The 15,525-nt window shown below is 47.4% G+C and overlaps 1 protein-coding gene across 1 annotated transcript in view; it reads left to right on the forward strand.

Moving 5' to 3' along the window:
- Nucleotides 1-7,174, forward strand: part of RINL (Ras and Rab interactor like) — a 19,084-nt gene extending 11,910 nt beyond the window's left edge. The window contains exon 14 of the mRNA XM_023229317.1: nt 6,931-7,174. Within this exon, the coding sequence (XP_023085085.1) occupies nt 6,931-7,044 (114 nt within the window). The 3' untranslated portion in view covers nt 7,045-7,174. The remainder of the gene's footprint in view (nt 1-6,930) is intronic.
- The last annotated feature ends 8,351 nt before the right edge of the window (nt 7,175-15,525 follow it).

Consider the following 15,525-nt stretch of genomic DNA (forward strand, 5'->3'; position numbering starts at 1 on the left):
TCACGCCATTCTCCTGCCTCAGCCTCCCCAGTAGCTGGGACTACAGGTGCCCGCCACCTCGCCCGGCTAGTTTTTTTGTATTTTTTAGTAGAGACGGGGTTTCACCATGTTAGCCAGGATGGTCTCGATCTCCTGACCTCGTGATCCGCCCGTCTTGGCCTCCCAAAGTGCTGAGATTACAGGCTTGAGCCACTGCGCCCGGCCGGGGTCTCTCTTTGTTGCCAGGCTGGTCTCAAACTCCTAATCTCAAGCAATCCTCCCACCTCGGCCTCCCAAAGTGCTGAGATTATAGGCGCGAGCCACTGTGCCCAGTCCTGATCGTTTTTCCCAAAGAATGTATCACTTGCTAACATACCATATATTTATTTATTTCATTGTTCATAGTAACTACAATTTCAAAAAGTAAAAAAAAAAAAAAAAGTGGCCTGGTGCAGTGGCTCACGCCTATAATCCCAGCACTTTGGGAGGCCAAGGCGGGCGGATCACAAGGTCAGGAGATCGAGACCATCCTGGCTAACACGGTGAAACCCCGTCTCTACGAAAAATACAAAAAATTAGCCGGGAGAGGTGGCAGGCGCCTGTAGTCCCAGCTACTCGGGAGGCTGAGGCAGGAGAATGGCTTAAACCCAGGAGGCGGAGCTTGCAGTGAGCCGAGATTGCGCCACTGCACTCCAGCCTGGGCAACAGAGCGAGACTCCATCTCAAAAAAAAAACAGAAACAAAAACAAGTGAGGCCGGGCACAGTGGCTCACACCTGTAAACCCAGCACTTTGGGAGGCCGAGGCGGGCAGATCACCTGAGGTCGGGAGTTCGAGACCAGCCTGACAAACATGGAAAAACCCCGTCTCTACTAAAAATGCAAACTTAACTGGGCGTGGTGGCTCATACCTTAATCCCAGATACTCAGGAGGCTAAGGCAGGAGAATAGCTTGAACCCAGGAGGCGGAGGTTGTGGTGAGCCGAGATCCCGCCATTGCACTCCAGCCTGGGCAACAAGAGTGAAACTCCATCTCAAAAAAAAGACAAAAAAAAAAAAAAAACAAGTGAAGTTAACATTAATAATAATATGTTTGACTTAACACAATGTATCCCAAATATTATCACTTCAACATGTATCCATATTAAAAAGTTACTGAGATATTTAAACCTTTGTATGTTTGTGTGCATGCTAAAGCTTTGAAATTTACTGTGCATTTTGCACTTAATCACATGACAGTTTGGACTATTTGCACATTTCAAGTGCGCACTAGCTACATGAGGTTTCTAGCTACCATTTTGGACAGCATAGCCTTAGAATGTTAGCTCGAGGAGGTTGGACATCTCTGTTTTTGTTTACAGCTGCATCTTCCTCAGTACCTAGACCAGTGCCTGGTACACAGTTCAATAAATACTTGCTGGATGGGCCAGGGGTGGTGGCTCATGCCTATAATCCCAGCACTTTGGGAGGCCAAGGCAGGCAGATCACGAGGTCAGGAGATCAAGACCATCCTGGCTAACACAGTGAAACCCCGTCTTTACTAAAAATACAAAAATTAGCCGGGTGTGGTGGCGGGCACCTGTAGTCCCAGCTACTCGGGAGGCTGAGGCAGGAGAATGGGGTGAACCCGGGAGGCGGAGCTTGCAGTGAGCCAAGATGGTGCCACTGTACTCCAGCCTGGGTGACAGAGTGAGAGTCCGTCACATACACACACAAAAAAATTGGCCAGGCATGGTGGTGAGCACCTGTGGTCCCAACTACTCAAGAGTTAGAGACAGAAGGAACATTTGAGCCTAAGAGGTCGAAGTTGAGGCTGCAATGAGCTGTGTTCATGCCATTGCACTCCAGCCTGGGTGACAGAGCAAGACCCTGTTTCCAAAAAATAGAATAAAATACAATAAAATGATATAAAATTCAAGTTGAGCACAGTGGCACATGCCTGACCTGACATTCGAGATAGCTATATCCATATGTATGTAGATAGATAGATAGATAATGTACAAAAATAATAACTTATATATAAATTAAAATATTTATTAATTTATCATTATATAACAATTATATTAGTTTATAAAATAATATAAATATAAAATGATAATATAGTATAATAATTTTATATATAACTTTTTTTTACTTGTAAATAAATTAGACAGGCTCCAAATCACAATAGATTCAGAGAGGCTCCTGATGTTGGCTTTTTTTTTTTCTTACTTTGCATCTGTAGCAGCTGGACTGACCCTGTCTGTTTGAAGAGCCCTGGCCAGTTGTCCTGTGGACAGTCCCAGTTTCTGGCCTTGTCTGCTGCTTCCTCATGATTAAAATCTGATCTTGCAGCTGTGGGGAAGAGTACTCCGCAGGGACGCTGTGTCCTTCTTGGTACCTGAATCCCATCAAGGGCCGAGATTGGTAATGCTAACTTTGACGACTGAGCTAAGGAGATAGGCTAGTCGGCTAGGGCTGCCATCAAAAAGACCACAGATGGCCAGGCACGGTGGCTCATGCTTGTAACCTCAACACTTTGGGAGGCCGAGGCGGGTGGATCACGAGGTCAGGAGTTTGAGACCAGCCTGGCCAACGTGGTGAAACCCTATCTCTACTAAAAATACAAAAAAAAAAAATTAGTGGGGCATGGTGATCTGTGCCCATAATCCCAGCTACCCACCTACTCAGGAGGCTGGGACAGGAGAATTGTGACAGAGTGAGACTCCGTCTCAAAAAAAAAAAAAAAAAAAGATCACAGACTGTGTGGCTCAAACAACAGAAATTTATTTCCTCACAGTGAAACTGCGTTTGCAAAATTATGGCTGAGACAGTGAAAGAGATCTAACGTAGTTGACTCCATCTTGCTTCTAATCCCCTAGCTGTCCTTGTTCATTCCTAGATGTAGGCTGAACTAACTTTGAGAGAAATATAGTTTATAGTTTAAACAAAGATGGTAACAGCCCTTTCCCAAAGCAGACCTCCCTCTTTTTTTTTTTTTTTTTTTTTTGAGACAGAGTCTGACTATGTTGCCAGGCTGGAGTGCAGTGGCGCCATCTCGGCTCACTGCAACCTCCAGCTCCTGGGTTCAAGTGATTCTTCTGCCTCCACCTCCCAAGTAGCTGGGACTACAGGTGCACGCCACCACGCCCAGCTAATTTTTGTATTTTTACTAGAGACGAGGTTTCACCATGTTGGCCAGGATGGTCTCAATCTCTTGACCTTGTGATCAGCCCGCCTCGGCCTCCCAAAGTGCTGGGATTACAGGCATGAGCCACTGTGCCCAACAGCAGACCTCCCTCTTGTCTGGAAACTAGTAGGATTAACATTAGCCACAAGATTAGAAATTATGGTTTAGGAGTCATGTAGCTGGAGGCTACGAGATTCTGACCCTCCCTAAACTGCTCCTAAGATCAGTGCTTGGAATACTTTGCAGACCCTGCACTTGGTGGATCAGTGGGCACCACCAGATCAATAAACTGGCTCATCTGATCTTGTGGCCCCCTATACAGGAACTGACTCAGCTCGAGAAGACAGCTTGGACTCCCCATGATTTCATTCCTGAGCAATCAGCACTCCTGGCTCACCAGCTTCCCCCCACCCACCAAGTTGTCCTTAAAAGCTCTGATCCTAGAATGCTCAGGGAGACTAATTTGAGTAATAATACAATTCTGGTCTCCCACACAGTGGGCTCTGGCTCTAGGTGAATCACACTTTCTTTTTTTTTTTTTTTCCTTTTTTTTTTTTGAGACGGAGTCTTGCTCTGTCGCCCAGGCTGGAGTGCAGTGACAAGCTCCGCCTCCCGGATTCACGCCATTTTCCTGCCTCAGCCTCCCGAGTAGCTGGGACTGCAGGCGCCGGCCACCACGCCCGGCTAATTTTTTATGTTTTTAGTAGAGATGGGGTTTCACTGTGTTAGCCAGGATGGTCTCGATCTCCTGACCTCGTGATCCACCCACCTCGGCCTCCCAAAGTGCTGAGATTACAGGCTCCCGCCACCGCACCCGGCCAATTTTTTGTATTTTTAGTAGAGACAGGGTTTCACCGTGTTAGCCAGATGGTCTAGATCTCCTGATCTCGTGATCCGCCCGCCCCGGCCTCCCAAAGTGTTGGGATTATAGGCATCAGACACCGCGCCTGGCGAATTACTCTTTGTCTATTGCAATTCCCCTGTTTTGATGTATGGGCTCTGTCTAGGTAGCAGGAAAGGTGAACCCCTTGGATGGTTACAATAGTTCCAGAGGCCAGAAGTTCAAGTTTGAGGTGTCAGCACAGTAGACTTCCTTCTGAGGCCTCTTTCCTTGGCTTGCAGGTGGCCATCTACTCCCCTTGTTTTTTGTTTTATTTTTTGTTGTCGTTTGTTGGTTTGTTTTTGAGACAGGGTCTCACTCTGTCGCCCAGGTTGGAGTGCAGTGGCGTGATCTAGGCTCACTGCAACCTCCACCTTCCCGGCTCAAGTGATCCTCCCACCTCAGCTTAGTAGTACTGGGAATACAGGTGCACACCACCACCATGCCCAGCTAATGTTTTGTATGTTTTGTAGAAACGGGGTTTCGTCATGTTGCCCAGGTTTGTTTTGAACCCCGACCTCAAGTGATCCACCCGCCTCGGCCTGCCAAAGTGCTGAGATCACAGGCGTGAGCCTTTGAATTCTTGCATCATCTTTGGGTGTCACCTTGAGACCTGGTGACCAACCCGTTCCCCAACACCTTTCACCCAGTGCTTTTAGCACTTCTCCGTTGTTGCTGAATCACTGGATTTATTTGTACTATTAGAGTCTGTGTGTGCCAACTGACACTGGTTTTCCACTTCCTGGAGTGAAATGACATTTCCTGTTTAAATAAATGTGTTGAGGCCGGGCGCGGTGGCTCAAGCCTGTAATCCCAGCACTTTGGGAGGCCGAGACAGGCGGATCACGAGGTCAGGAGATCGAGACCATCCTGGCTAACATGGTGAAACCCCGTTTCTACTAAAAATACAAAAACTAGCCGGGCGAGGTGGCGGGCGCCTGTAGTCCCAGCTACTTGGGAGGCTGAGGCAGGAGAATGGCGTGAACCCGGGAGGCGGAGCTTGCAGTGAGCTGAGATCCGGCCACTGCACTCCAGTCCGGGCGACAGAGTGAGACTCCGCCTCAAAAAAAAAAAATAAATAAATAAATAAATGTGTTGAATTAAAAACAACAGAATGGGTTGATTTAAAGAAAATTATTAAGCAGCAAAGTGGACAGGTGATACATGAATGTGGGGCAAAAAAAAAAAAAAAAAAAGAAGTGAAACTCAAATGTCAGCTGTTTGGGTTATCGCTGGTTGAGGGCTTAGGGTCAAACTCAAGCTCCTGTTTGCTGTGGCACTCTGGGCTTCATGCTAGAAAGCTCTCCTTGGGCTCTCACTCCCATCATGGAAAAATAATTTTTAATAAAGGAAGTGGGCTAGGCATAGAAGCTTATGTCTGTAATCCCAGCACTTCGGGAGGTCAAGGTGGAATGATTGCTTGAGCCTAGGAGGTCAAAGGTGCAGAGCTGTGATCACACCACTGCACTCCAGCCTGAGCTACAGAGCAAGACCTCATCTCAAGAAAGAAGAAAAAAAGAAAAAGAGAGGAAGTGAACAAAGGAAGTTGTCATACCAAGCACACGGGGTTTTTTATTTTCGGAAAAAAAAAAAAAGTTCTAGTCCATGAAAAAAGATTCAAGGCCGGGCGCGGTGGCTCACGCCTGTAATCCCAGCACTTTGGGAGGCCGAGGCAGGCGAATCACAAGGTCAGGAGATCGAGACCACGGTGAAACCCCGTCTCTATTAAAAGTACAAAAAATTAGCCAGGCGCGGTGGCGGACGCCTGTAGTCCCAGCTACTCAGGAGGCTGAGGCAGGAGAATGGCGGGAACCCGGGAGGCGGAGCTTGCAGTGAGCCGAGATTGCGTCACTGCACTCCAGCCTGGGCAACAGAGCGAGACTCCGCCTCAAAAAAAAAAACAAAAAAAAGATTCAAAGAGAAAAATCAGAAAGTCCTTATAAATATATATATAACTTGGATATCAGCTTTTGATTAAGCTGACTTCTAACTATAGAGCTCTTTATTTTATTTATTTATTTATTTTTTGAGACGGAGTCTTGCTCTGTCGCCCGGGCTGGAGTGCAGTGGCCGGATCTCAGCTCACTGCAAGCTCCGCCTCCCGGGTTCACGCCATTCTCCTGCCTCAGCCTCCCGAGTAGCTGGGACTACAGGCGCCCGCCACCTTGCCCGGCTAGTTTTTTGTATTTTTTAGTAGAGACGGGGTTTCACCGTGTTAGCCAGGATGGTCTCGAACTCCTGACCTCGTGATCCGCCCGTCTCGGCCTCCCAAAGTGCTGGGATTACAGGCTTGAGCCACTGCTCCCGGCCTAGAACTCTTTAAAATAAATACTCTTAAATTTATTATTACCAGATTTTATTTATGTATTTTATTTTTGAGATGGAGTCTCAGTCTGTTGCCCAGGCTGGAGTGCAGTGGTGCAATCTCAGCTCATTGCAACCTCTGCCTCCTAGGTTCAAACAATTCTTTTGTCTCAGCCTCCCAAGTAGCTGGGACCACAGGCAGGCATCAGCATGCCCGGATAATTTTTGTATTTTTAGTAGAGACGGGGTTTCACCATATTGGTCAGGCTGGTCTTGAACTCCAGACCTCAGGTGATCCATTCGCCTCGGCCTCCCAAAGTGCTGGGATTACAGGCGTGAGCCACGGTGCCCAGCCATATTACCAGTTTTTAGCTGAGACAAACAGCTGGTATTCCTGGCTTTTGAACTTCTTTACCACAGGTACTCTCTCAAGTGAAATATATATGCCTTAACCAAGGTTATGACTTAACCAAGGATGCAGGAGATCTACAGCCGTCCTCCCAAAATCTAGAACCGCTCCAAAGACAGCTCAAAGAAAGGCAAGTTTTGCTAGCTGCAAATGGAGTACAGTTCATATTTCTCTCTGGCCATATTCTCCAGGATCTCAGCTCCACAGAGTTGACTGTCTACACACAAAGGCCCAAAAGCCCTGAATGCCCTCAGATGGAAGATAGGAAATCAAAAGTTGTCCGTGGAAGCAAAAAGAATCAATAACGAGACCGGGCGTGGTAGCTCACGCCTATAATCCTAGCACTTTGGGAGGCCGAGGCGGATGGCTCACTTGAGGTCAGGTGTTTGAGACCAGCGTGGCCAACATGGTGAAACCCCATTTCTACTAAAAATAACCCCAGCTACTCGGGAGGTTGAAGCAGGAGGATCGCTTGAATCTGGAAGAAGGAGGTTGCAGTGAGCTGAGATCGCAGCACTGCACTCCAGCCTGGGCACAACAGCGCAAGACTCTGTCTCAAACAAAAGAAAAAGAAAAGAATTTCAGGAACTGGCCTTAGGAAGTAACCAAGGGTGTGAGTGTCCCAACTCCGGAAGGAAAGGTGAACGATTGATTTACAGCCCTGTTGCACCTGCCAGAACACCACATGGCCCATTACTCAAGATAACCATCGCAGCCAGACAAGTGCCCACCTGAGTGCCCTGCTCCTCACATGTTTTGCCCAGCCCAGCCTGTACATCTCCTGCTAATGTCAATTCCAGAGCTTTGCCTAATAAAAAAAAGTCCTACTGGCTCATTTCCAAGAGTCAGCCAGCGAATTCGCTCCCTTTCTCTTGTGCCGTCTCCCTCAATACCCAGGCATAAACTCCAATGAAGTCTTGTCTGGGAGAACTCTTTTGGCCTCAAGTCAATTTCAGTTGCATTCAGGTCCCAAGAACTTGTGGTTTGTAACACTGTGTGGGGAACAGTGAAAAATAGAGGATTTCAAGGAGGCTTAAGAAAACTTCTGCAGGCGTGGTGGTTCGCACCCTTCCCAGCACTTTGGGAGGCCGAGGCAGGTGGATCACTTGAGGTCAGGAATTCAAGACCAGTCTGGGCAACATGTTGAAACCCTGTCTCTACTAAAAATATAAAAATTAGTGGCTGGGCGTGGGGGCTCATACCTGTAATCCCAGCACTTCGGGAGGCTGAGGTGTGCGGATCACCTGAGGTCGGGAGTTCAAGACCAGCCTAATCAACCCCGTCTCTACTGAAAATACAAAAAAATTAGCCAAACATGGTGGCACGTGCCTGTAATCCCAGCTACTCAGGAGGCTGAGATAGGAGAATTGCTTGAACCTGGGAGATGGAGTCTGCGGTGAGCTGAGATCGCACCATTGCCCTCCAGCCTGGGCAACAAGAGCGAAACTCCGTCTCAAAAAAAAAAAAAAAAAATAGCTGGGCGTGGTGGTGCATGTCTGTAATCCCAGCTACTAGGGAGGCCGAGGCAGGAGAATTGCTTGAACTCAGGAGGTGGAGGCTGCAGTGAACTGAGATCATGCCACTGCACTCCAACCTGGGCGACAGAGCAAAATTCCGTCTCAAAAACGAAAAGAAAACTTCTGTGGGTGTGGTAGCTCACTTCTATAATCCCAGCACTTTGGGAGGCTGAGGCAGGAGGATTGCCTCAGCAAACTCCGGGGGCCCGGAGTTTGAGCTCAGCCTAGGCAATATAGCAAGACCCCTGTCTCTACCAAAAAAAAAAAAAAACCCGAAAAAACAAAAAAACAAACTCTCTCTCTCTCTCTCTAAATATATATATAATGGCCATGGGGTGGCAGGAACCTGTAGTCCCAGCTACTTGGGACTAAGCCACAGTGAGCTATAATCCCACCACTGGACTCCAGCCTGGATAGCAGAGCAAGACTATCTCAAAACAAAACCAAAAAAAAACTTCCTGGGGATGATGAACACTGTTTTTACCTTGTGGTCACTATCTTGATTGGTGGTGATGGTTTCCCAGGTGTATATATAAGTTAAAACTCACCAATTGTACACTTTGAAGGTCTGGTTTCTCCTGTATCAGTTAGACCTGATTTAAGCTGGGGGCGGGGAAAGGTAGGGAAAGCATCAGAACTGGGTAATGCAAATGAGAAACTTTCCTCTAATGGGTGGCTTTCCCCACTGGTCCCTGAGGGTGTCTAAGTTTTCAGTCTGAAGCGCAGTAGACCGTGAAGTTTTTTCTGCTTGGAGTGGGAGGAGGGTTAACAGCAAAAAAGAAGAAAGCAGGCCGGGCACGGTGTCTCACGCCTGTAATCCCAGCACTTTGGGAAGTCGAGGTGGGTGGATCACGAAGTCAGGAGATCCAGACCACGGTGAAACCCCGTCTCTACTAAAAAAAAAAAAAAAAAAAGACAAAAAAAATTAGCTGGGCGAGGTGGCGGGGGCCTGTAGTCCCAACTAGTCGGGAGGCTGAGGCAGGAGAACGGTGTGAACCTGGGAGGCGGAGCTTGCAGTGAGCTGAGATCGCGCCATTGCACTCCAGCCTGGGCAACAGAGCAAGACTCTGTCTCAAAAAAAAATTAATAAAAATAAATTTAAAACATTAATTTAATTTAAAAAACAGGGGTGAACCTTGAAAACATGCTAAGAGAATCAGACAGAAAAAGCCACATACTGTATTTTTCCATTTATATGATGTGGGCGAAAGATTACCTAGGTGCCGAGGCAAAAGACTGAAGGCACAAACTGTTTCAGTATAATAAAGAAAATAGTTAAAATAAGAATAGTCATAATACAAATTAGATATAGAGATGATCATGGACAATTATCAATCATTATTATAAACATTAATCATTAGCTTTTAATATTACTCATTGTTGAATTACTAATATAACCTAGGAATAACCGGCGGGTATAGAGTCAGGTGCTGAAGGGACATTGTGAGAAGTGACCTAGAAGGCAAGAGGTTGAGCCCTCTGTCATGCCCGCATGAGGGCTGCTTGAGGGCTCCTTGGTCAAGCCGTAACGCCGGTATCTGGAAAGCACCCATTACTTAGCAGACCGCGAAAGGAAATCTCCTCTCCTTGCAGGAGTCAGGGAACACTCTGCTCCAGCAGCTTCTAGTGGGAGGCTGGATATTATCCAGGCCTGCCCGCAGTCATCTGGAGGCCGAAACCCCTCCCTGTGGTGCTGTGCTTCAGTGGTTACTCTGCTTGTCCACTTTCATGTTCCTCCCATGCTCCTGGTTCCTCTGACGTTCATAGTAGACACCGGTAGAAGAAATAGTAAGTCTTAAAGTCTTTGATCTTCCTTATAAGTGCATAGAAGAAAACGCTGACATATGCTGCCTTCTCTTTTTTTTTTTTTTTTTTTGAGAAGGAGTCTCGCTCTCTCGCCCAGGCTGGAGTGCAGTGGCCAGATCTCAGCTCACTGCAAGCTCCGCCTCCCAGGTTCACGCCATTCTCCTGCCTCAGCCTCCCAAGTAGCTGGGATTACAGGCGCCCGCCACCTCGCCCGGCTAGTTTTTTTGTATTTTTTAGTAGAGACGGGGTTTCACTGTGTTCGCCAGGATGGTCTCGATCTCCTGACCTCGTGATCCGCCCATCTCGGCCTCCCAAAGTGCTGGGATTACAGGCTTGAGCCACCGCGCCCAGCCATATGCTGCCTTCTCTCTCTCTGCTTCGGCTACCTAAAAGGGAAGGGCCCCCTGTCCTATGATCACATGAGTTGCTTCACCTTATCAATCACTTAGAAGATTCACCCTCCTTACCTTGCCCCCCTTGTCTTGTATGGAATAAATAACAGTGCACCCAGCCGTTCGGGGCCACTACCAGTCTCCACGTCTTGATGGTAGTGGTTCCCCGGGTCCAGCTGTTTACTCTTTATCTCTTTGTCTTGTGTCTTTATTTATTACAATCCCTCATCTCCGCACATGAGGAGGACACCCGCTAAGTCCCGTAGGACTGGACCCTGTAATATGAAATGTCCAGAATAGAGAAATCCATAAAGACAGAAAGTAATTTGGTGGCTGCCAGGGGCTGAGGGGAGTGCTAAAGGGTATGGAGGCCGGGTGTGGTGGCTCACCCCTGTAATTCTAGCACTTTGGGAAGCTGAGGTGAGCAGATTGCCTTAGCTCGGGAATTTGAGACCAGCCTGGGCAACGTGGGAAAACCCCGTCTCTACTAAAAATTCAAAACATTAGCTGGGTGTGGTGGCGGGCGCCTGTAATCCCAGATACTACAGAGGCTGAGGCAGGAGAATCACTTGAACTGGGAGGCGGAGGTTGCAGTGAGGCGAGATCATGCCATTACACTCCAGCCTGGGCGACAGAGCAAGACTCTGTCTCGAAAAACAAACAAAAAAAAGGGTATCGAGTTCCTTTTGAGGGTAATATTTCAGAACCAGACAGTGATGATGGTTGCATGACTATGTGAGCATACTAAAAACCACTCAACACTCAATCATACACACACATACAAAAACAAACAAAAAAACCCCCTCCTCCTCCCAGATTCAAGTGACTCTGGTGCCTCAGCCTCCAGAGTGGCTGGGACTATAGGCATGGGCCACCACGCCTGGCTAATTTTTGTATTTTTAGTAGAGATGTGGTTTTGCCATGTTGACCAGGCTGATCTCAAACTCCTGACCTCAAGTGATTTGCCCACCTCGGCCTCCCACATAGCTGGGATTACAGGTGTGAGCCACCAGCCCAGTCAATCATACACTTTAAAAGAGTTAACATTTGACTGGGCATGATGGCTCACGCCTGTAATCCCAGCACTTTGGGAGGCTGAGGCGGGCAGATCACCTGAGGTCAGGAGTTTGAGGCCAGCCTGGCCAACACAGAGAAACCCAATCTCTACCAAAAATACAAAAATTAGCTGGGCATTGTGGTGGGTGCCTGTAATCCCAGCTACTCCGGAGGCTGAGGCAGGAGAATTGTTTGAACCTGGGAGGCGGAGGTTGCAGTGAGCTGAGATTGTATCACTGCACCCCAGCTTGGGCGACAGAGCGAGAATGCATCTCAAAAATAAATAAATAAATAAATAAATACTTAATATTATGGTAAATGAAATTTAGCTTAATAAAGTTTTTTTTTTTTTTGAGACGGAGTCTCGCTCTGTCACCCAGGCTGGAGTGCAGTGGCACGATCTCAGCTCACTACAAGTTCCGCCTCCTGGGTTCACGCCATTCTCCTGCCTCAGCCTCCCAAGTAGCTGGGACTATAGGCACCTGCCACCATGCCCGGCTACTTTTTTGTATTTTTAGTACAGACGGGGTTTCACTGTGTTAGCCAGGATGGTCTCCATCTCCTGACACCATGATCCCCCCACCTTGGCCTCCCAAAGTGCTGAGATTATAGGTGTGAGCCACTGCGCCTGGTCAAGATGATATATATATATTTTTTTTTTCTTTTTTTTTTTTTGAGACGGAGTCTCACTCTATCACCCATGCTGGAGTGCAGTGGCTCAATCTCGGTTCACTGCAAGCTCTGCCTCCCAGGTTCACACCATTCTCCTGCCTCAGCCTCCTGACAGGCGCCCGCCACCACGCCCAGCTAATTTTTTGTATTTTTAGTAGAGACGGGGTTTCACCGTGTTACCCAGGATGGTCTTGATCTCCTGACCTCATGATCCGCCTGCCTCGGCCTCCCAAAGTGCTGGGATTACAGGCGTGAGCCACTGCGCCTGGCCAGATGTTATATTTTTTAATCCAAAAAAAATCTGATCTTATCACTCCTTTGTTTTTTGTGGAGTTTTTTGGAAAGAAGTTCTCACTCTGTTGCCCAGGCTAAAGTGCAATGCTGCAATCATCGCTCACTGCAGCCTCAAACTCCTAGGTTCAAGTGATTCACCTGCCTGAGTCTCCTGAGGACCTGGGACTAGGGGCATTACACCATGCCCAGCTAATATTTTTACTTTTTTTTTTTGAGATGGAGTTTTGCTCTTGTTGCCCAGGTTGGAGTGCAATGGCACAGTCTTGGCTCACTGCAACCTCTGCCTCCTAGGTTCAACCGATTCTCCTGCCTCAGCCTCCCAACTAGCTGGGATTACAGGCACCCACGACCATGCCCAGCTAATTTTGTATTTTTAGTAGAGATGGGGTTTCGCCATGTTGGCCAGGATGGTCTCGAACTCCTGACCTCAGGCGATCCACTAGCCTTGGCCTCTCAAAGTGCTGGGATTACAGGCATGAGCCACTGCACCCGGCCTTTTACTTTTTTTGGTAGAGATAGTGTCTCACTATGTTAGCCAGGCTGATTTAAAACTCCTGACCTCGGCCAGGTGCGGTGGCTCAAGCCTGTAATCCCAGCACTTAGGGAGGCCGAGACGGGCGGATCACAAGGTCAGGAGATCGAGACCATCCTGGCTAACACGATGAAACCCCGTCTCTACTAAAAAATACAAAAAAAAAAACTAGCCGGGCGAGGTGGCGGGCGCCTGTAGTCCCAGCTACTTGGGAGGCTGAGGCAGGAGAATGGCGTAAACCCGGGAGGCGGAGCTTGCAGTGAGCCGAGATCCGGCCACTGCACTCTAGCCTGGGCTACAGAGCGAGACTCTGTCTCAAAAAAAAAAAAAAAAAGAAATTAAAACTCCTGACCTCAAGGGATCCTCCTGCCTTAACATTCCCAGAGTGCTGGGATTACAGGTTTGAGCCACCATGCTCAGCCTGTCATTCTGGTTTTTAACCCTCTCACGGTTCTTTTCTCACTTAGTAATAAGACCAAAGTCCTCATCCTCAGCCTGTCCCAGCGGGCCCCACATAACGTATCCCCATCACGTCTCTGACCTTGTCCCCTCAGACTCACCCTGTAATTCCCTCTGCCCAGCCACAAAGGTCTTCAGTTCTCACTTCAGGGCTTTTGTGTGTGTGTGTGTGACGGAGTTTCACTCTTGTTGCCCAGGCTAGAGTGCAGTGGGTGTGGGATCTCGGCTCACTGCAACCTCAGCCTTCTGATTTCAAGTGATTTTCCTGCCTCAGCCTCCCGAGTAGCTGGGATTACAGACAACCACCACGATGCCCAGCTAATTTTTGTATTTCTAGTAGAAACGGGGTTTCACCATGTTGAACTCCTGACTTCGTGATCTGCCCACCTCGGCCTCCCAAAGTGCTGGGATTATAGGCGTGAGTAACCGTGCCTGGCCGACTTCATAGCTTTTGCATTTGCTGTTTCTTCTCCTTGGGATGTTTTTTCTCTAGCTGTTCCCATTCCCATGTGAACACATATGGTATGCATTCACATACACACACACGATTCATTCAATAAGGTAAATATAAAGTAAATGAAAATTAAAACCAGTTTTTACCTCAGATTGACAAATGTAAAAAAAATGTGCAGTATTTTGAGATAGTGGGGAAAATTCCTTTTTTATATAGAAATGCTGAGAACTCAAATTGTTACAGTGCTAATGGAGGGTAATTTGGCGAAATCTTTCAAAATGCAAAATGTACCAACTTGAAAGTATTTTAGCAGTCCACAAGAAGACAAGTTAAAAATGCCATCTGTTTGAGAGAAATTAGAATGGAAGTTCCAAAACACCTTTCTGTAAAATGCAGCCAAATTAAAATGGAGAGGGAAATTGAGAGCCTCAATGCTTATATTGGAAAAGGAGAAAGACCTATCAAAATTTAAGAAGTTTTGGAAAAGAACAGCAGGAGAAACCTAGGCTTGGTGCCATGGCTCACACCTATAATCCTAACACTGTGGGAGGTTGAGGTGGGAGGATTGCTTGAGCCCAGGAGTTCAAGATTACCCTGGGCAACATAGTGAGACCCTGGCCTCTACCAAAAAAAAAAAAAAAAAATTTAGGGTGGCTGGGCACTGTGGCTCACGCCTGTAATGCCAGCACTTTAGGAGGCCAAGGTGGGCAGACTACTTGAGGCCAGGAGTTGAGACTAGCTTGGAAAAAATGGTGAAACCCCATCTCTACTAAAAACACAAAAATTAGCCTGGTGTGGTGGCGTGTACCTGTAATTCCAGCTACTCAGAAGGTTGAGGTAGGATAAATCGCTTGTACCTGGGAGGCAGAGGTTGCAGTGAGTGGAGATCACGTGCCTGCATTCCAGCCTGGGCAACAGAGTGAGACTCCATCTCAAAAAAAAAAAAAAAAAAATTAGGGCTGATGGCATGTGCTTGTGGTCTCAGCTACTCACAAGGCTGAAGTGGTAAGATCATTTGAGCCCAGGAGGTCGAGGCTGCAGTGGGCTGTGTATGCATCACTGCATTCCAGCTTGGAGGACAAACAGACTCTTGTCTCAAAAGAAAAAAAAAAAAAAAAAAAAAAGAATTGAGACCTTCTCATATACTGCTGGTGGGAATATATGGTACAGATACATTGGAAAACAATTTGTTACTACCCAATAATGTTAAAATATGTTAGGTGACCCAGCAATTCCACTCCTACCTACATGCCCCGAAAACTCTCACACATGCACACAAGAAGATATCACTAGGAATGTTCACAGCAGCATTATTTTTATTTATTTATTTATTTATTTATTTATTTATTTATTTAAGACAGAATCTTGCTCCGTCGCCCAGGCTGAGTCGTCCAGGCTGGAGTGCAGTGGCCTGATCTCAGTTCACTGTAAACTCCACCTCCCGGGTTCACACTATTCTCCTGCCTCAGCCTCCCTGAGTAGCTGGGACTACAGGCACCCGCCAACACGCCCGGCTAATTTTATGTATTTTTTTTTTTAGTAGAGACAGGGTTTCACCGTTTTATCCAGGATGGTCTCGATCTCCTGACCTCGTGATCCGCTCG

This window comes from Piliocolobus tephrosceles, chromosome 21, assembly GCF_002776525.5.
Source record: "Piliocolobus tephrosceles isolate RC106 chromosome 21, ASM277652v3, whole genome shotgun sequence".
In the NCBI taxonomy this organism is placed as follows: Eukaryota; Metazoa; Chordata; class Mammalia; order Primates; family Cercopithecidae; genus Piliocolobus; species Piliocolobus tephrosceles.